The sequence below is a fragment of the Dendrobates tinctorius genome, unplaced genomic scaffold (genome assembly GCF_039654945.1).
Source record: "Dendrobates tinctorius isolate UK_male_01 unplaced genomic scaffold, ASM3965494v1 ptg000036l, whole genome shotgun sequence".
NCBI classification, from domain to species: Eukaryota; Metazoa; Chordata; class Amphibia; order Anura; family Dendrobatidae; genus Dendrobates; species Dendrobates tinctorius.
In genome coordinates this window covers 13,478,657-13,499,595 of record NW_027361704.1, presented here as the reverse complement: position 1 = coordinate 13,499,595, position 20,939 = coordinate 13,478,657, and the positions used below count along the sequence as shown (strand labels likewise).

At 41.4% G+C, this 20,939-nt stretch overlaps 1 protein-coding gene across 1 annotated transcript in view; it reads left to right on the top strand.

The window, feature by feature from the left end:
* Positions 1-20,939, top strand: part of DOCK2 (dedicator of cytokinesis 2) — a 1,017,649-nt gene that overhangs the window by 66,123 nt on the left and 930,587 nt on the right. The window contains exons 5-6 of the mRNA XM_073573729.1: positions 4,702-4,798; positions 13,872-14,020. Coding sequence (XP_073429830.1) covers positions 4,702-4,798; positions 13,872-14,020 — 246 coding nt within the window. The remainder of the gene's footprint in view (positions 1-4,701; positions 4,799-13,871; positions 14,021-20,939) is intronic.

The following is a 20,939-nucleotide window of genomic DNA, read 5'->3' as shown; positions in this document are numbered from 1 at the left end:
ATTGTGGTAAAGCCTCATATTAATAAAAGGAACGATCCATAAGAACTGTGGCTCCTCCCTTATCTGCAGGTTTTATTATTATATCTTTATCCTCAATTAGTGTTTGTAAGGCAATACGGTTCCTCTGATCAAAGTTTGACCGAAAACTAAATTCACCTCTAGTAATTCTTTGAGTAATAAGACACTTCCCTATCAATGAGTGTAATAAAAGTTTCAATTGGATGACTATTCTTAGGTGGTAAAAAGGTACTGTGTAACCTTAAGCCTAAATCAGTCAGATTGATTGGTGTTGGGTTAGTCACAGGTAATGTTTTATTACTGGGATCACTAAAATGAGCCTTCAGATGTAAATTTCTGTAGAATCTTTGTAGGTCAATGTCCAGCTGAAAAGAATTAAACTTATAAGTCGGGCAAAATGATATACATTTTTGAATAAACGTGTTTGTGAAGAATTCAAACATTTAGCAGAAATATTCACCACTAAACTGGCATCACCTGGGATCTGGTGTGCATCCCGTGCCAGTTGGTTTCTGAAGCATTGGCCACCCCTCCTCATCCTTTTCTTGAATAAGGTCTCCTGCCGGAGCCTAAAAGAGACAGTCTGTTGAAGTCTGTACGTTCACTGTCTGAACTGGATGCCGAAGTTCCACCCATGTTTCTGTAATAACGATAATTTGGACGAGAAGCGGTGCCCTGCCATTTATATACCCTTTCATTCAGGTAGTCCTGGGTATCACGGATGAATTTCTATCTTTTCCGTTTTTTAGTTTCCTTCCTAAAGGTGTCCACGTTTTCCTTTGTGCGAGATTTCACCAAATCAAATTCGTCTTTGGATAGTGTCCTTCAATTGTGTTTCCATATTAGATACTTTACCTTGACTTTTCTTGATCTCTTTGTTGAGATGTTCCAAGGTCAATGTCACTAGATCCAAAGAACACTTGAGAATTTGTTAGAATTTCTGACAAAATTCCGAATTATCTTGGAACAGAGTAGGTCTGAGGGATACGTGAAGACCTCTTGGAATCCTCTGGGTTTTGATATATTCAGCAATAGTGATACTATGAAGTTCTAAACCAGCAAGGTAACAATTTGAGACTTGAGAAACAATTTCCGCTACTTGTGTCTCACTGTATGAAAAGCCACTGGTGGACATTTCTTAAAATTACAAAAAATATTTTTATATACAAAATGGAAGAAAAAATGAATACTACAAGGGTGATCATGTGATAGGTGACAATATGTAGGTTAAAGGTGACATGTCACTCCTTGATTGGGTGATGCCTGGATAAAGGGTTACCACTATATATATATATATATATATATATATATATATATATATATATATATATATATATATATATATATATATATATGGTCAATGAAGACCGAAACGTTACATTTTCTTTGGATTATTAAATTGAAATAAAATAATTTTGATCAGCAATAAAACTTGAGTGCCAGATAATACATTTTTTTTATATATATATATAAAAAAATGTATTATCTGGCATTCAAGTTTTATTGCTGATCAAAATTATTTTATTTCAATTTAATAATCCAAAGAAAATGTAACGTTTCGGTCTTCATTGACCTTCAGCAGACTGGGATAACTAAACAAAATATTCATATCAAAATCAGATTTAAGTAAAGTACATTCAAATGATACATGCAAAAATTAGCATATTTAACAAAGACTGACGTACAAGACATTTTTATGGTAATGTACATTTAATATAATGCACAAATTATCATAGCAAAGAGGCTGTTATGTATCAAGTCACACACCAATAGATATAATGTGATATTATGTTCACATGACCAAACAAAGATCCTACTGTGCTCAGACATTTTGAAAATCGGGGTATAATAGGCAGAAAAAGGGGGAGTAATTACCACTAAAATTTGTTTAGCCTGAAAAAAAGGACAAAGGTTTGCTTACCAGATTATGTTAGTAGAAAATTGTTCACAAAGCAAATATAGGGAAATCTGTAAGCAAAAACCACCTATGTAAATACCGGTGAGCGGTTGTCCTAATTTCTAATTTCCGGATATGACACTATAAAAGAGCGCACACGCTCACTGGTCCCTTAGGGCACATTTCCACTGGTGGTTTCACACCATTTCTCCAGCGCTAATACCGGGACCTTGTCTATGATAACATTGGGCTAAGAATTTTCTATATACACTATATTTGGAACTTATTAGTACAACCGCTCACCGGTATTTACATAGGTGGTTTTTGCTTACAGATTTCCCTATATTTGCTTTGTGAACAATTTTCTACTAACATAATCCGGTAAGCAAACCTTCGTCTTTTTTTTCAGGCTTAACAAATTTTAGTGGTAATTACTCCCCCTTTTTCTGCCTATTATGCCCCGATTTTCAAAACATCTGAGCACAGTAGGATCTTTGTTTGGTCTTGTGAACATAATATCACATTATATCTATTGGTGTGTGACTTGATACATAACAGCCTTTGCTATGATAATTTGTGCATTATTATATTAAATGTACATTACCATAAAAATGTCTTGTACGTCATAGTCTGTTACATATGCTAACTTTTGCATGTATCATTTGAATGTACTTTACTTAAGGCTATGGGCCCACGTAGCGTTTTAAAACGCACAATGAAAACCGGACTTCTTCCCAGAAATCGCGCATTTTTTCCCGCGCGATTTCACCTTGATTTTACCACGATTCTGTTCACGATTTTGCCGCGATTTTCTCAAGCACTTTCCAAGCGATTTGAAGCATCGCTTGGAAAGTGATTGACAGGTTGGTCACACTCGTCAAACATACTGTTTGACAAGTGTGACCAGCTTCTTACTATTGAGGCCGCCTATGCGGCATCAATAGTAAAAGATAAAATGTTAAAAATGATAAAAAAAATAAAAAATCGGGGTATATTTACTTTCCGACGTCCCGCGCTGCCATCCCGGGCCTCAGCGTTCCCAACGATGTCTTGCGAGACCTGTGATGACGTTGGTCTCGCGTTACTATAGCGATCTCGTGAGACCGCTAGAGTCACGCGAGACTACGTCATCACAGGACCTTGCCGCAAGGCATTACTGGGAACGCTGAGGCCCGGGAATGCAGCGCGGGACGTCGGAAGGTAAATATACCCCGATTTTTATTTTTTTTTTTTTTTTTTTTTTTTTTTTTTTTACAGGGGTATGGTACCTAGGGCCTGGAGGACACTCTCCTCCACACCATGGGTACCAACCGCACATGAGACGCTTAACTTCCCGCATGGTGGGCATAGCCACATGCGGGAAGTAAGCGATTCTCATGCATTCCTATGGGTGCGGAATCGCGGCAATTCTTTGCGATTCCGCACAAAAGAATGACCATGCTGCGATTTTTTCCGCAATGCGATTCCGCTGCGGAAAAAAGCGCAGCATTAGCACAGCATGTGCGGAATGCCATAGGAATGCATGGGGTGCGTCATGTACAAGATTTTAAACATTTTCGCAGTGTTTTCGCGTCAAAAATCGCGGCAAAAACGCTTAAAAATCGCATCGTGGGCACACAGCTTAAATCTGATTTTGATATGAATATTTTGTTTACTTATCCTAGTCTGATGAAGGTCAATGAAGACTGAAATGTTACATTTTCTTTGGATTATGAAATTGAAATAAAACAATTTTGATCAGCAATAAAACTTGACTGCCGGATAATACTTTTTTTGCACTGATCCCTAATTGATCTGCCCCCTATTTTACATAATGAATAATATATATAATTACCTTCAGCAGGCAGGCGGCGGTGGCAATGCCTCTGCTGCAGCCTGATCGCATATACAGTATAATGTGCATTTAATTCTTTTATTTTATGTTATAAATTCATTAAAAAAAATCTGTGGCAAAATTGCGTCCGTTGCGCCGCCTTCAGTAGCAGCAATCCTACTGAAGAAAAAAATTGCCTCTTCCAAGATGGCTTCGCCAGTGCCTGCGCAGTAGGAGCTATCGGATCACCAATAGATGCTACTGCACAGGCAGCGGTGGCGGCGCCATGTTGCTGGAGAAAAAAATTGTCTCCACTAAGATTGCGCCTGCACAGTAGCATCTATCGGTGATGCCTGCTTTTAATATATATTATATTCATTATGTAAAATAAGGGGCAGGTCACTGAGGGATCAGTGACCTGTCAGAAGCCATACAGATAAATAGGTAATCAGAGCACCACATGAAGACCACCCCAAGGCCCACCCTGAGGCACAAGCATATCATTAACTAAAAACTTAAAATAAAGATTACACAACAACCTCAAGACGGATTTCATCATCCCAGGTATCATTTTAGTCAGTTTAACAGCTCGAGCCTGACACTGTCTGTAGGTTACTGTGCACAATCCTGCTGACAGGTTCCCTTTAAGAAACTATATACCAGAGTCCTACTCAGGATAACGGTCTTCACCTGAATAACACCTCTAACAGGTCTGTTCTGCTACTGAATACAAAGCAGGTTTCCTTCTCCAGTGATAGTTTTAGCAGGAAAATGAAAGAAGCTTGTCTGAGCTCCAAGTATTTATGTAAAATAATTATTTTCCATCATTTGAGACAGAATGTAATCTAAGCAAAATACAAGAGATTCTTTTTTGTATTCTTTATATATTTTGCTTATTTTTAATATTTAGTTACTCTCCAGCCTATTTCCCTTAAAATGATCTTTGTACATTTATTTTGTTATTTTCTTTTAGAAATATTGAAAACATAGTTCCTACTGAGATTCCATTGGTGCATGAAGTTACAACTACTTTACGTGAATGGGGAAACATTTTTAAACAGTTGTACATGGTAAGAAACACTTTCTTGTTTGGTATTGTTAATGTCATTATCACATGGGCAGTCCAGAATTGTTTACAGGCATAGTAATCTTAGTGTATGCAAACTTTTGACTTTGCAGTAAGTAATACAAATGCCGTAAATCATTCTCTCTCTGTCTCACTATTCTGGCATTTGGCAAATATTAATAATTATGGTAATCTTAATTTACCTAAAACAGGTTTATTCAGATTTTGTGTCAGATACTGAGAAAAACATTCATACCTATCTTTTTAAAGAGTGTATGGAAACTTCTGATTTCAGCTGTAGTTCAAGCACACTTTCCTCTTTCAAACATCTGTGAACCCATGTATTTCTCAGAACATGTAGCCTTCATAGTCTATGTGGCTGTTCACATGTCTGTATGTTTTTATTATTTATTATTATTATTATTATTATTATTATTATTATTTTTTATATAGCGCCATTAATTCCATGGTGCTCTTCATGAGAAGGGGGGTTACATACAAAGTTATAGATATCGTTAACAGTAAACAAATTTACAATGACAGACTGATGTAGAGGGGAGAGAGGACTCTGTCCTTGTGGACTTACATTCTATGGGATAATGGGGAAGAGACAGAAGGTCGGGGGTGCAGCAGCTCGGGTGGTGGTGAGGTGGCAGAAAGGTCATTGCAGGCTGTAAGCTTTCCTGAAAAGATGGGTTTTCAGGTTCCGTTTGAAGGATCGGAGGGTGGTGGATAATCGGACGTGTTGAGGCATGGCATTCCAGAGGATAGGGGATATTTGGGAGAAATCTTGGAGGCGGTTGTGTGAGGAACGAATAAGTGTGAAGGAGTTACAGAGGTATCTGCAAAAAGTCACAGTGAAATGTTCATTTCTGACCTGAGTCATGGATCAAAATGACCTACACAAGTCTATGGTTCCTTGATTATCACATGCAAATTGCCTCTTCAGAGTGAAAGGGGACTTTTACTCTATAGCGCCACCTATTGGTAGTAGCGATCCTACAAGTCACAATCAACCCTTTAACGAGTCTTGTAATATGACTTAGGATACCTTGACAAGCCAGAGCTGGTATGTCACTCTCCACGAGGGGAAATCTTGCCCCTTGATTATCACAGACAGCACATGTATGGTAACAGTGTGAAAATCTGTGTGTTGCCCATGAGTAACTTTGTAATGAAGAGGAGAAGCTGTGTAATTTATTTATTCTTTCATCAGTGAAAAAACCTGCTGAAACACACAGACCGAACACTGACAAAACTCAGATCCAAAATACTGCAGTTTGAACTGCGATTTTCACAATATGGACCGACAGTCTGAAAGTCAATTCTGAATATCTGATATCTGATTCTTAATCGAGTCTTCCCCACAATCTATTCAATGGGACTGTGAGAAGCTAAAAGCAGAGGGACACAAAATGTAATAAACTCAGATGGAAAACTTGTCCAATGTACATTGAAGTTCTAAATTGTGATACGTCGAGACTAAAGATCTGATTTATCGATTATGAAGATTTACTTTTTTTATTATGCTAAATGTATTTGCTGGATGCTGTGTGTGCTGTTTTTATATATAGACAGATTTTTTTTAAATCTCACACAATTTTACATTATGGCAACTTTTGTGACAGCGTTGCATGCTTAGATACCCCTCTGCTTTATTGGATATCATACCATGCATTTGATTTTTATCTGCTTTTTACTCTTTTGTTTTGCACACAGTCCACTAGGCCTTCAGAAACTACCAGGCTGCACATTCTGAAGTTGATACTTGTTTAAGTGAACAAAAAATTGCAGTCATTCCTTGCTGTGAAAATTGTCTTTTTCATAAAACCTCCCAAAAATTACATGCTTACATCTTATGGGCTATTTTTGTCCAAGTGATGTCCATGAATAAAATAAACCTAACACGGACCAAAGGGGCAGTGCAGATGACCGATTATTATTCTCTAAGCAAATCATTGTTTGCAAAAATTTCCCGCATGCACTTACTAATTCTAGACTATCGGTGTGTAAAAATATTTGGCGGCCATACGAAGCAACAGTGTAGCATCCAATTTTTACCAATACATTGCAATTCTGTAACATAGGAAACTGTAAAGGGTCTTGTAAATGAATAGCTGATGCTGAAAAAAACAGATTGCACACGGACTGCACACAAATGGCAAGTGAGAAAAAAATCTTCCCACTTTTCTGGATAAAACGCTAACTGATGTTTTATCAGTTTCTGTGATTTAAAATACTGGTCAAAAACTGAACATGTGAAAGTGGCCTAGAAGTGATCATTGACATTAGCTCAGAAGAAATTTAGAGGAACGTTAATAAGGACGAGGCAGTTGATATCACTTTGTCTTGCTGATTTAATTATGAAAGCAGACTGATTGCTTTAAAAAGTGGGTGGTGTTTGAAATAATAGCCTTCTTCTGTTAACTAGAACAAAGTGCAATCATCATTGCTTTGTACAAATGGGTTTTATAAACAAGGATACTACTGCTTGTAATAATGCCCAGAAATCAACCATTTATTGAATAATCAAGAAAGTGCTGTGGAATTAATGGTATTATGCAAATGAGTAAAACAAAATAAATAAATAAATAACTTCAAAGAGAAGTTCAATTGCCGTGAAAGTCTTCAAGGTGCCAAAGAAAGCCCAGCCCCTGCCGCTACTTTCTTCTGGAAAGAAGTCTGCTTTGAGCTAGGGCCAATACCAATGCCGAGTTTACTCAGGAATGGCAGCAGACAGGTGTCAGTGAATCTACATGCACCATGAGGTGAAGGCTTTTGGAGGCTTGGCTTGTATCAAGAAGGGGGGAGCAAAGAAGCCACTTCTTTCCAGAAAAACAAGAGACTGACATTCTGTAGGAAGCACAAGATTCGTGTGCAAAGGGCTGATGTCAAATTTATTTTCTCTGATAAAGCCCCTTCAGGCTGTTTGGAACATCTAGAAGAGGAATTGCCCTGAGAAGAAAAGTTATGAGCTACTATAACTCCTTTGTCATGCCCCTAGTCTGTCCTCATGGGCTATAATGCAATCAAGCCTTCCATTAGCATTCTCTGTCCTGTATCTGGTGGGGGGCATTTGTGTCTTTGTTCTTTTCTGGAGGTCTCCCTGGTTTACAACTTTACAGACTGTCCGGAGCCAGGACTTCAGTGATTCTTGCAATCTTTGAATTAAATGTACCTTATGGCTAAAGGTGTGTGGTGTTAGCACCTCTGCCCAACCAGGGGACTTAGGGTACCGTCACATTTAGCGATGCACCAGCTATCCCGACCACGATACGACCCGGTCAGGATCGCTGGTGCATCTCTAAATGGTCGCTAGTGAGCTGCCAAACAGGCAGATCTCACCAGCGACGCAGCAGCGGTCGGCGGTCGCTACTTACCTGTCAGACGCGGCGATGAATACGTCCTCCTGCCCTCGTCCACGCGTCGCTCATCGGCGCCAGCAGGAAGCGGCCGACGAGAAATGGCCCAGGACGTTCTTGTGCGATCATCGATAGACAGCGGGGGAGACGGTCGGAGGTAAGTATCACACATAGCGATATCACTAGAAATATCGCTGCTGTGTCACAAAATCGGTGACGCTTAAGCGATATTGCTAGCGATCTCACTTAATGTAACGGGGCCTTAAGGCAGATGGCAGAGGCAGGTAGAAAGGAAAGACATATGTTCAGGGGTTGTAGTTAATGCTGTGTTTTGGAAGAGTTATAATCTTCTGCTGCAGCGGCCAGATCCTGGTGCCACTACTGGGACTTTTAGAAACTAAGTATCATCTTCCATTTGGTGTTGTCTTGCCCACACTGCTGAATTTAAGGAGCTATTCAAAGGACCAGTGTTGTATTTTCCTTGGTGTTGGAATACTTGGTGGTGTGACTGGATTTTTTACTGTTGCCATGTTACAGATTCTGGGGAATCTTATTTCTGTTTGGTGGAATATTCTCCAAGTGATGTAAAAAAAAGTTTGTGGAAGTGTTCACAGTGTGTGCTCTGTCACACACCCCATCACAGGTGGCTCACTCTCAATATTGCTTTAATATTTTTACCATGAATAAAAAATGATATCTAAACATCTTCTTAGAGGATGTTCTCCCAACAATTTGGTGATGAACAAAGTTTTTTTCCAGCATGATGGAACACCATGTCACAAGGCTGAAGTAATAACCAAGCACTTTATGATTAAAATATTCAAATTTTGAGTCAATGACCAGAAAAACTGTTAAATCTCAATTACACTGAGAACATTGGGTAAACTCTCAAAGTGGTTGGTCAAACAAAAACCACAGATGTGATTAATGTTAACCAAAATTTGGGAAAAATTTGTTATTAGGTTGGGTTCACATTGCGTTAGGGGGCAATGCGCTGATGGATCCGTAACATAGCGGCACTAACGCTATGTGACTGACCTGTTAACGCCGCCATTGCCCGCAATGAATGTAGTGCATCCTAACGCATGCCAAAATTGGCATCCATTAGCAAGTATGCCTTAATTCATGATGCACCCTCGAACGCTGCTTGGCAGTAACGCACAGTGAACGGACCCATTTGCTGTGCATAGAACTGCATGGGCTAACGCTAGGTAGCGCATGGTACCTGAGCGCTACCTAGCATTAACGTATACCGTTAGCACTAGGTCACAAAAGATGTCAAAATTGACATCAGCATTTGCCCTAACGCAATGTGAACCTAGCCTTAAAGGGGAGCTGATTGACCTGCAGAGCCATGAATTTGTGTAGAATTTCCAGAAATCGGTGGTTTCACATGAATTTGACCAAGTGCTGTATTTAAATCTGAATTGTGAGGTTCACAAAAAAGAAAAATGGCCAGTGGCTATTCACTTGGACAGTACACTCTATAAGCAGACTAAGGCTAGGTTCACATTGCGTTTTGCAGCCCGTTCAACGCATAGTGTTGACGGGCTGCGTTAACTGTATAACATAACGTGATCGCATTATACTATACCCGCTAGCGCTGATGATTCATCAGCGCTAGCGGTGACTGAGCCTCAGACACTGCAGCTCGCGTCAGAGGCTCCATCACTGAATGGCGGCACATCACGAACGCGTGCCGCTTTATGGCATGCGTCGCGATGCGCCACATAATGAGGGTCAATGGCAGCATTAACGGACTCCATTACACCGCGTTATACTGCGGTGTAACGCAGCCCGTCTAACGGACTGCCTAACACAATGTGACCCTGGCCTTATGACATCTGGTGTGTCAGCGCTGGCTTTCCCATAATGCTCTGCAGCAATCTGCTCACAAGGTGTACTACAATCATTCAATGGGGCAGTTAAAATCCTATGGATCGCCAGAGGATGCTTTTTTATGCCTGTTTTGCATGGGGATAGAAAAAACCCTTATGCGATTGTGGTGTACTATTTCAGTGCTGAAGTACCATATTGAAAAGTGCAGGGATAGTCTCAGTCTCTGAATAGAAATCCAATATTCAAGTGGTATACAGTGAACTGGCGTAGCAGTCTTATCATGATGACCAATCAGTGTGTGACTGTTATTTAAAGGAATTGTAGCCTATTGTTCTGCAGTAACTATATGACTGGAGACTTGTGAATCCTCAAAGCTCGCGCACTGTGCCATTTCAGATGCTTGCACAAAGGAGTCCACAGTGCAGGTGCCGGGTGTGGCAGGTACGAGACCGCAGGTATTTGACTTGCATATATGCAGTTGTAAGGGAAGTGCAGTGTTTCATGTAATAGGAATATACTGTGAACATTTGAGGCCAGACACTTCCATCTAATGGCCAGAAACAGTCACTATAAGAACCTGAAAGAGCACTGGAACCAAATGAAAGAAGACAGGCTGTACGGGAGGAAAGCAGAAGCTACGGTAAATTCAAAATGTAAAGTACCAACGAATGGGAACACCTCCTTAGTGCCATACTTCACCACACGCCCTGTGAGGGTGTATCATCAATAGCAGTGAATTTCATAGTAAACTTAAGCAATGGTAAACCAATAACTTTGGCGTCAATAAGTTTGGCTGCAGAACCTCAATCAGTAAAGGCCTTAAGCCACACAGAGTTTGAAAGATAAGACAAACGGGTAGCAACAATTTTGAAGAATCTGTGTCCCCTGGTGGGAATCTGGAGTCGTCATACATACTGGTGACTTTCTGACAGCGGTTCTCTTGTGACACTTCTAATTCCTTCAGACAATATTCATGTGATCAGGGCCGGTTTGAGGCAAAGTGGGGCCCTAGGCAAAGTTTAAAATGGGGCCCCAAATGCTAACATATTGCACATCACACAGAAACATTTCGATTGTATTTACATGCGCTGAGTTCAGGCCGCTAAATGATCGACAAAATTGAAGACGTCGTTCAATACTTGTTTCCCGGCCTCTTTCCACCGACTGAGAAAGAATGATGGGGACAGAACGATCACTAATGTATCACTAAGGGTGTGTGCACACGTTGTGGTTTTTGCTGCGGATCCGCAGCGGATTTAGTCCTGCGGATCCGCAGCAGTTTCCGTGCGGTTTACAGTATCATGTAAACCTATGGAAAACCAAATCCGCCGTGCACATGCTGCGGAAAATTACGTGCAGATTTGCTGCGGTTTATTTTCCGCAGCATGTTACTACTTTTTTGCGGAACCGCAGCTGCAGTGTACGTTCCAGATCACCATACAGTATCATGTTATCAGCAGCACATCTAAAGTTTATACCCCATAGTCCTCCATATAATATAATCTGCCCCATAGTCCTCCATATAGTATAATACACTCCTCAGTCCTCCATATAGCATAATACACTCCTTATAGCCCTCCATATATTAAAATACAATGCTCAGTCCTCCATATAGTATAATACACTCCTCATAGTTCTCCATATAGTATAATGCACCACTATAGTCACCCATGTAGTACAATTCACTTCCCATAGCATAATGCACCCCATAGTTCTTCAAATAATGTATTCCCCATAGTCCTCGATACAGTATAATGCAGCCCACATATAGTATAATGCAGCCCCGCCATACAATATAATGTAACCCCCATAGAATATAATGCAGCTACCTCAGAGTATAATGCAGCCACTCCACAGAATATAATGTAACCCCCCATAGAATATAATGCAGCCCCACCCCCTATATAGTAAAATGCAGCCCCTCCATAGAATATATGGCAACCCCCTCATAGGATATAATGCAGCCCCTTATATAGTATAATGTAGCCCCTCCATAGAATACAATGTAGCCCTCCTCATATAGTATAATGCAGCCCCCATCGAATATAATAAATATAATACAGCCCCCCATAGAATATAATGTAGCCCCAATTTGAATATAATACAGGCCACCTCCCCATAGAATATAATGTAGCCCCCCATATTAATAACACAGCCTCCCCCTATAGAATATAATGTTAAATGTACCCCCCATGGTATATAACACAGCCGCATCGTATATAGTCCAGAACCACATGGTATATAGCCCAGCACCACATGGTATACAGCCCAGCCCACCATGGTATACAGCCCAGCCCACCAGGTATAATGCAGGCCACCATGGTATAATACAGCCCACCATGGTATACAGGCTGTATACCATGCTGGGCTGTATACCATGGTGGGCTGTATAATACAGCCCAGCATGAAATACAGCCCACCATGGTATATAGCCCCCCCAGAATGGTATAATACAGTCCAGCATGGTATATAACACCCCAGAATGGAATACAGCCCAGCATGGTATAATACAGCCCAGCACGGTATAATACAGCCCAGCATGGTATATAGCCCCCCCAAAATGGTATAATACAGCCCAGCATGTATAAAACAGCCCAGCATGGTATATAGCCCCCCCAGAATGGTAAAATACAGGCCAGCATGGTATATAGCCCCCCCAGAATGGTGTAAAACAGCCCAGCACGGTATAATACAGCCCAGCATGGTATATAGCCCCTCCAGAATGGTATAATACAGCCCAGCATGGTATATAGCATCCCCAAAATGGTATAATACAGCCCAGCATGGTATATAGCCCCCCCAGAAAGGTATAATACAGCCCAGCATGGTTTAATACAGCGCAGCATGGTATAATACAGCCCAGCATGGTATATAGCCCCCCCAGCATGGTATAATACGGCCCAGCATGGTATAATACAGCCCAGCATGGTATATAGCCCCCCCAGAATGGTATAATATGGCCCAGCATGGTATAAAGCCCCCCCAGCATGGTATAATACAGCCCAGCATGGTATATAGCCCCACCCAGCATGGTATAATACAGCCCAGCATGGTATATAGCCCCCCAGAATGGTGTAATACAGCCAAGCATAGTATATAGCCCCCCCAGCATGGTATGATACAGCCGAGCATGGTATATAGTCCCCCCAAAGTGGCCCCACAGTCCAGTACTCACACTGATTTAAAAAAAAACAAAAAAAACCTCTCCTCACCTTCTCCTCGTGCCTGCGCTGCTGGCTGCTCCTGTCTCCCCCAGACAGCCCCCCGAGGAAGCCCTGCTGGGCGGAACGCGTCGGGCACCGGTGAGGCGTGTCAGGATCCCACATGGGTGAGAAGATCAATTTAATGGCACTATAAATGGCACTTTATATGTAGTTTTTGGGGGGCCAGCACTGGCATATGGAAACCTGGTTACACATTGTTATATAGATCGTTTCTTCCTCCCCAGTTTTAATGGGGATTCCCCTGATAAACCTGACTGCAGATTTCTTTTTCACTGGATGGAGATGCACTGTTGGTTACCAGTATCAGCGGTCAGTAATACTAGGGGCGGTTTCTTTATTTAGAGCCCTCAATTACTCAGTTATTTAATTAATAATAACTAATTGCACAAGATGTGTTTTACTTGTATGTGCCTAATTTATACCTGATATGTTCCCCATGACTTTTCTCCACCTTAGCAGTACACTCATTCTGATTGTTGTATAATGTTTTGTGTAATTTTTCAATAAAATAATGGTTTTTAGAAAAAAGTGAGATCTCTCTAGATTTATCTTGGGGCATTTTTTGACTCTGCTGTTCTCTGTAGGTTATCAATATTCATGTGATGTAGAGTTTATTTTATACCATTAACTAATATGTGTTGTCTTGTTCCAGTTAAACAGAAAGGAGAAATTCCAGCATGTCCAGTCAATGATGTATGATTTGATGGAATGGCGATCACAGCTCCTTTCTGGTACTTTGCCCAAGGATGAATTAAAAGAGCTTAAGCAAAAAGTGACTTCAAAAATTGACTATGGCAACAAGTATGTATTCTGCCCTAAATCTGCCTACAGGTTAAGAATGCAAACAGAAAAACAAAATTGCATGTAAAATATTGTGTTCTCCTTTATTAGTGGATTTTAAATCTGGTGTAGGTAATGATGGGTAACAATTTGCTACCATTTTTGAAAACTCACTAAAGCCCAGTAAAATAATGTAGGTTCTTTGACAATTTAAAACTTGATAGAAATTCCAAAACTTGATGTACCATATAGATATTGGACTTCGCTTATTATCAAAAGCATAGTTTGTAGAAATGAGCCGATCATTTGATAATTGAATTTACTGACTTTGCCAAATGTTTCCCTAAAATTTGATCTACAGTGAATTGCAATACCGCATGTTCTCTAATTGCCTGAAAAAATGTGAGCATAACACTGTGTGGTATCATAAGTATATATTAAACTCATTTAAGTTCTGTTGTGCAAACTCATCCTAATGAGTAACCTCAACCTATCTAGCTAGAAGAAAACAAATGGTATCTGGTAGTAACTAGGAGCTTACTTAACCATACAGATTTTGTAAATTTAAATAGTGTAAACAGTGGCAGTGCAGGGTCGGCAATGACGGCCCAGGCATCAGAAGTAATATAGTATAGAAGAAATGATGGATATGGGAGTAGATGCCTGGCTGAGTGTTGACTATTGGCACAGGTGGCAGCAGAACGATGTAAAAGATTGACAACACACAGTTGGGCAGGCAAGCAGTAAGGCTGATGGTATGGCCAATTTAATTCCTGGAAGAGATGATTGGGCAAAATTTGAATTTGCCCATGCGCTTGAATTTTCTCTGGAAATTTGCTTTTCATTGAAATTATTTCTTGCAAATTTGATGTACATTATTATGATGTGAAAAATTCAAGGAATGTCAGCTTACCAGCATGGGTGTGTATCCTCCCCAATGCAAACCAACGCCTCACAACGATTAGGGTGACGCAACCACGGCAAAGAGAACAGAAACGGAAGAAATCCAGCAATGGGCAGAGGTTGCTAAAAAATAACTTTTAATCAAAGTAGATAAAATTGGTTCTGAATATTGTGTCTAGCACTGAACACACTTGTGAGTAGTGTTGAGCGATACCACCCGATATTGAAAAATATCGGATTGGATTGGATCAGCCGATATAAAAAAAAATATCGGGTATCGCCGATTCCGATCCCGGAAGTCCCATTCAAGTCAATGGAACAGAAATATCGGAATTGAAAAAAACCCTTTCTTTCCTTGTAGGTTAATTCTACATGAAGAAAAACAACTAAGAATAATGTAGAATGTATTGGGGGAGGTGGAGGAGACATTAAAGCCACAGAGGTTTAGCTCAATCAAATGGAATAGCAGGAATACATTTTTTTATTTTAAAGACGTTTGGAGTTACAAAGATATTGACTATGTTAACCTCTTTTATATTTTGTCAGAGGTGTATGTTTCACTACTTCCATCTTCTTCTTCTTCTTCTTCTTCTTCTTCTTCTTCTTCTTCTTCTTCTTCTTCTTCTTCTTCTTCTTCTTCTTCTTCTTCTTCTTCTTCTTCTTCTTCTTCTTCTTCTTCTTCTTCTTCTTCTTCTTCTTCTTCTTCTTCTTCTTCTTCTTCTTTTTCTTCTTCCCTTCCAGTCTGCCTGTCACAAAAGATTTACAACATGATTTGTCCGCATTCAGTTTGGCCTGCAGTAGCAGGCATTTTCCAGGGGCACCACGAGGAGGAACGGACTCACCCCCATACACTGCTTAGTCTTCTGCTTATAAATTAGATAATATCTTTTGCTCTTATTTTTAATCTTATGCTTAATGTTCTTCTGCTTTTGGTTTTTCTGCCTCTTGGTCTTCTGTCTCTTGTTGTTCTGCATCTTGGTGGTTTTCTTCATGTTTTTTGTCCTCTTGGTCATCTTCTTGAGGGTCATCTTTTTGGTCTTCTTCGGTGTGGTCTTCAGGGTCATCTGTTGTGAGTTCATTTTCCCCTTCACCATTGAGGTCTGATGAACTCCCTCTTCTGGTGAAGGAAGGTAATGAGGCTGATTACAAAGCACCTGAGCAGAATAATGATGACTGGGTGACTGGAATTGCTGACTGGATATAAGGCAGCCGACGCCCTTCTGCCTTGCGGCTGATTTCTCTGAGGGATTCTAGGAGACCAGTCTGATTCCTGCTCCTCAAAAGCTAAGTTTTCTTCTCTGCTTTTTGCATTTGTGTTTTTGGTTTTGTTTTGCCTTGTTTTTCTGGATTTCTGCCTTCCCCTGCTGGGTGAGCTGAATTCCTTTTTGCTCTGTCTTCAGAAAATACCTGAGTACTGATATAGTCTTTTTGAAGCCTAGCGTCTTCAGGGCTTTTTTCCCTATCAGTCTGTTAGCTCTTGTTTTGAGAGGGTTTTGGCGAATTGCAGACAGCAGCTTTTCTATTCTGTCCTATTTAGTTAGCTTGGGCCCCATCATTTGCTTAGCCTATCTTTCTATCTGTGTGAGTGTTTTTTAATCTTGCTTCACCGTCATTATATGTTGGGGGCTGCCTATTGCTTTGGGGTCTGCTCTGGGGCAGTTTAGATTTCCCTTTCTGTCTTTAGGCTATGTAGTTCTCCGGCTATGATCGAGGGGTCTAGGGCACCGTAGGAACCCCCCACGGCTACTGCTATTTATTGTTGTTAGGTTCAGGGGTCTGCAATCCGATAGCTGCCAACTTCTCTGGTTTTCTGGACTTAGCTAGTATTTCTGTTTTTGCCTCCTACGGTGACTCATTCATAACAGAATCACCCGCCATACCGCAGATCCTAGGGTACTCAATAGCAGGAAAGAATTGTAATAAAAAAAAAAAGTGTGTATATTTTTTCCTCTATATCTCTGAGGCCGTAGGGGGAATTTTTTTTTCCCTCAATGGAGATAAAGCAATTGTCTGATCGTGTGGAGCAGCTCGCTGCGGAAGTGCGGGGAATTTCCGCCTACCTTGCTCATTCACATGCTGCTGAACCAAAGATCCCTACTCCTGATGTGTTTTTTGGGGCTCGGTCTAAATTTTTGAATTTCAAAAATATTTGTAAATAATTTTTTGCCTTGAAGCCAAACTCGTCAGGGAGCTCCACGCAGCAGGTTAAAATTGTCATCTCTTTGCTGCGTGGCGATTCCCAGGATTGGGCGTTTTCTTTGAAACCAGATGATCCTATTCTGACTAATGTGAACGCATTTTTTCAAGCCTTGGGGTTGGTGTATGATGAACCTAATGCTATTGATCAGGCTGAAAAGACCCTGTTGGCATTGAGCCAGGGTCGAGTTTCTGCAGAATTGTACTGTCAAATTCCGAAAGTGGGCGGTCCTTACTACCTGGAATGATAATGCCTTGGCAGCTCTCTTTCAGAAGGGTTTGTCAGAAGCCTTAAAAGATACTATGGTGAGATTTCCTGTTCCCTCTGGTCTTGACGATTCTATGTCATTAGCCATTAAGGTTGATCGGCGTTTACGTGAACGCAGGACTGCACGAGAGGTGTTGCCACCTGTTGAACAAGTGTCTGAACCTATGCAATGTGATAGTTTTGTCCAGGGAGCAACGTCAGGAGTTAAGAAGGCGTAATAAGCTGTGTTTTGGTTTGGTTTTTTTGCGGCGATGCCTCGCATATTACTTCTGTCTGTCCTAAACGAGAGAAACGTTTTGCACACACGTTTTCTGTTGGTGGTGTTCAACCTAAGTTTATTCTGGCAATTACTCTGATCTGCTCCCTGTCCACATTTTCTGCCAAGGCTTTTGTGGATTCGGGAGCAGCCCTGAACCTAATGGACTTGGATTTTGCTAAACGTTGTGGATTTCCGATGACACCTCTGCGAACGCCTATCCTTTTGAGGGGGATTGATGCTACTCCTTGGGCAAAAAATAAACCTCAGTTTTGGACCCAGGTGGTAATGCGGGTCGCCCCAGACCATCAAGAAAATTGCAGATTTTTGGTGTTGTATAATTTGCATGATACCATTGCTCTGGGGTTTCCCTGGTTGCAAATTTCATAATCCAGTTTTGGATTGGAAATCTGTGTCTGTGGTGAGTTGGGGTTGTCGGTGTGCCCATAGTAAGGCTCCGTTTTTTTCCACCTCTCCTCAGTCGCATGATGTTACTGACTATTTGGCGGACTTTTATGATGTATTTAGTGAGAATGAGTCTGCGTCTTTGCCTCCTCATAGGAGTTATGACTGTGCAATTGAACTGAGCTCGGGGTGTAAATTTCCCAAGGGTCGGCTCTTCAATTTATCTGTACCCGAGCACGAGGCTATGCGATCCTATGTTAAGGAGGCATTGGAGAAGGGTCATATTAGACCATCCTCTTCACCCTTAGGTGCCGTTTTTTTTTTTTGTGGCCAAAAAGGATGGTTCATTAAGGCCTTGTATTGATTATCATGCCCTCAACAAAATTACTATTAAATATCAGTATCTGTTACCCCTGATTTCGGATCTATTCTCCAGAGTTAAAGGTGCTTGCTGGTTTACCAAGCTTGACCTCAGGGGGGCGTATAATCTTATCCGCATTAAGCATGGGGATGAATGGAAGACGGCGTTTAATACTCCAGAGGGACATTTTGAGTACCTGTTGATGCCTTTTGGGCTCACTAATGCCCCTTCTGTCTTCCAGTGCTTCATGAACGACATTTTCCGAGACTTTGTGGATACATTTTTGATTATCTATCTGGATGATATTTTGATCTTCTCCAAGGATTGGGATTCTCATGTGGAACATGTTCGGACTGTGTTCCGGATCTTGAGGGAGAATTCCCTGTATGTCAAAGGATCGAAATGCCTTTTTGGGGTACAGAGGATTTCATTTTTGGGATTTTATTTTGTCTCCATCAACTATTGAAATGGACCCGGCCAAGGTACAGGCCATTTATGATTGGGTTCAGCCCACTTCTTTGAAGGCCCTCCAGAAGTTTTTGGGTTTTGCTAATTTTTATCGGAAATTTATAGCAAAATTTTCTAGTATTGCCAAGCCATTGACTAATCTGACTAAGAAGAGTGCTGATGTGTTGAATTGGTCTCTGGAGGCTGTTTCCTCCCTTCAGGAGCTGAAGCGAAGATTCACTTATGCCCCGGTTTTGCGGCAACCTGATGTCTCACTCCCGTTCCAGGTAGAGGTGGACGCTTCTGAGATTGGTGCAGGAGCTGTTTGTCCCAAAAGGATCCTGTAACATCTAAAATGAATCCCTGTGCTTTCTTTTCCCGAAAGTTCTCTCCATCTGAACGTAACTATGATGTGGGGAATCGGGAACTGTTGGCCATGAAATGGGCATTTGAGGAGTGGAGACATTGGTTGGAGGGAGCTAAACATCAAGTCGTGGTACTCACTGACCACAAGAATTTGATTTTACCTGGAGTCGGCCAAACGCTTGAACCCTAGACAGGCTAGGTGGGCCTTGTTTTTTACACGTTTTAATTTTGTGGTCTCTTTTCTTCCTGGCACTAAGAATGTCAAGGCAGACGCCCTCTCTAGGAGCTTCTTTGCTGATTCTTCTGTGGTGACCAAGCCTGCTACCATCTTAGGCGAAGGGGTAGTTCTTTCTGCCATCTCACCCGATTTGAGACGTGCTCTGGAAGAGTTCCAGGAGGACAAACCTGAGCGTTGTCACAGTGGAAAGTTGTATATTCCTGACCAGTGGAAGAAGAGAGTGATGTCTGAAGTTCATTGCTCTGCATTGGCTGGTCATCCAGGTATTTTTGGTACTAGAGATCTGGTGAGTCTGTCTTTTTGGTGGCCCGCCTTGTCTCGTGATGTCAGGAATTTTGTGCAGTCCTGTGGGACTTGCTCCCGGTCTAAACCTTGTTCTCGCTCTAGTGGGTTGTTGATGCCTTTGCCGGTCCCCAGGAGGCCATGGACCCATATTTCAATGGATTTCATCTGTGATATGCCTGTCTCTCAGAGAATGACTGTTATTTGGGTGATTTGTGATAGGTTCTCTAAGATGGTTCATCTTGTACCACTCCCTAAGTTGCCATCTTCCTCTGAGTTGGTGCCCCTGTTTTTGCAACAGGTGGTTCGCTTGCACGGGATTCCTGTGAACATTGTATCTGACAGAGGAGTTCAGTTTGTGTCTAGATTTTGGAGGACTTTCTGTTCCAAGCTGGGAATTCAGTTGTCCTTCTCATCTGCTTTTCACCCTCAGACCAGTGGGCAGACAGAGAGAACAAACCAGACCTTGGAGTCGTATTTGAGATGTTTTATTTCCGCTGATCAGGATGATTGGGTTTCATTTTTGCCCTTGGCCGAATTTGCTTTAAATAAAGCTAGTTCTGCCACTTTGATGTCACTTTTTTTTGTAACTTTGGGTTTCATCCTCAATTTTCTTCAGGGCAGGTGGAGCCTTCTGCCTGCCCAGGTGTTGACACTGTGGTGGAGAGAATGCACCAGATCTGGTACCAAGTGGTAGATAAGTTAACTCTCTCCCAGGAAAAGGCCCAGCGGTTTTCCAACCGACATAGGACCATTGGTCCCCAGTTTAAGGTTGGTGATATGGTTTGGTTATCATCAAAAAATATCGCTATGAAGGTGGCTTCTCCTAAGTTTAAGCCTAGATTTATTGGACCTTACAAGATTTTGGAGATTATTAATCCGGTCTCTTTTCGTTTGGATCTTGCTGTCACATTTAAAATCCATAATGTGTTTCATAAGTCCTTGTTGAAGAAGTTTGTTGAACCATTTGTTCCTGGGGTGGCACCTCTGGACCCTGTATTAGTTGAAGGTAACATGGAATATGAGGTAGAGAAGATACTGGTTTCCCATCTGGCTAGACGGAGACTCCAGTATTTGGTTAAGTGGAAGTGTTATGGTCAGGAGGATAATTCCTGGGTCTCTGCCTCTGATATTCATGCCAAAAGATTGGTGCGTGCCTTTCATCGGGCTCACCCTGATTGCCCTGGTGGCGTGGATGAGGGTTCGGTGACCCCTCCT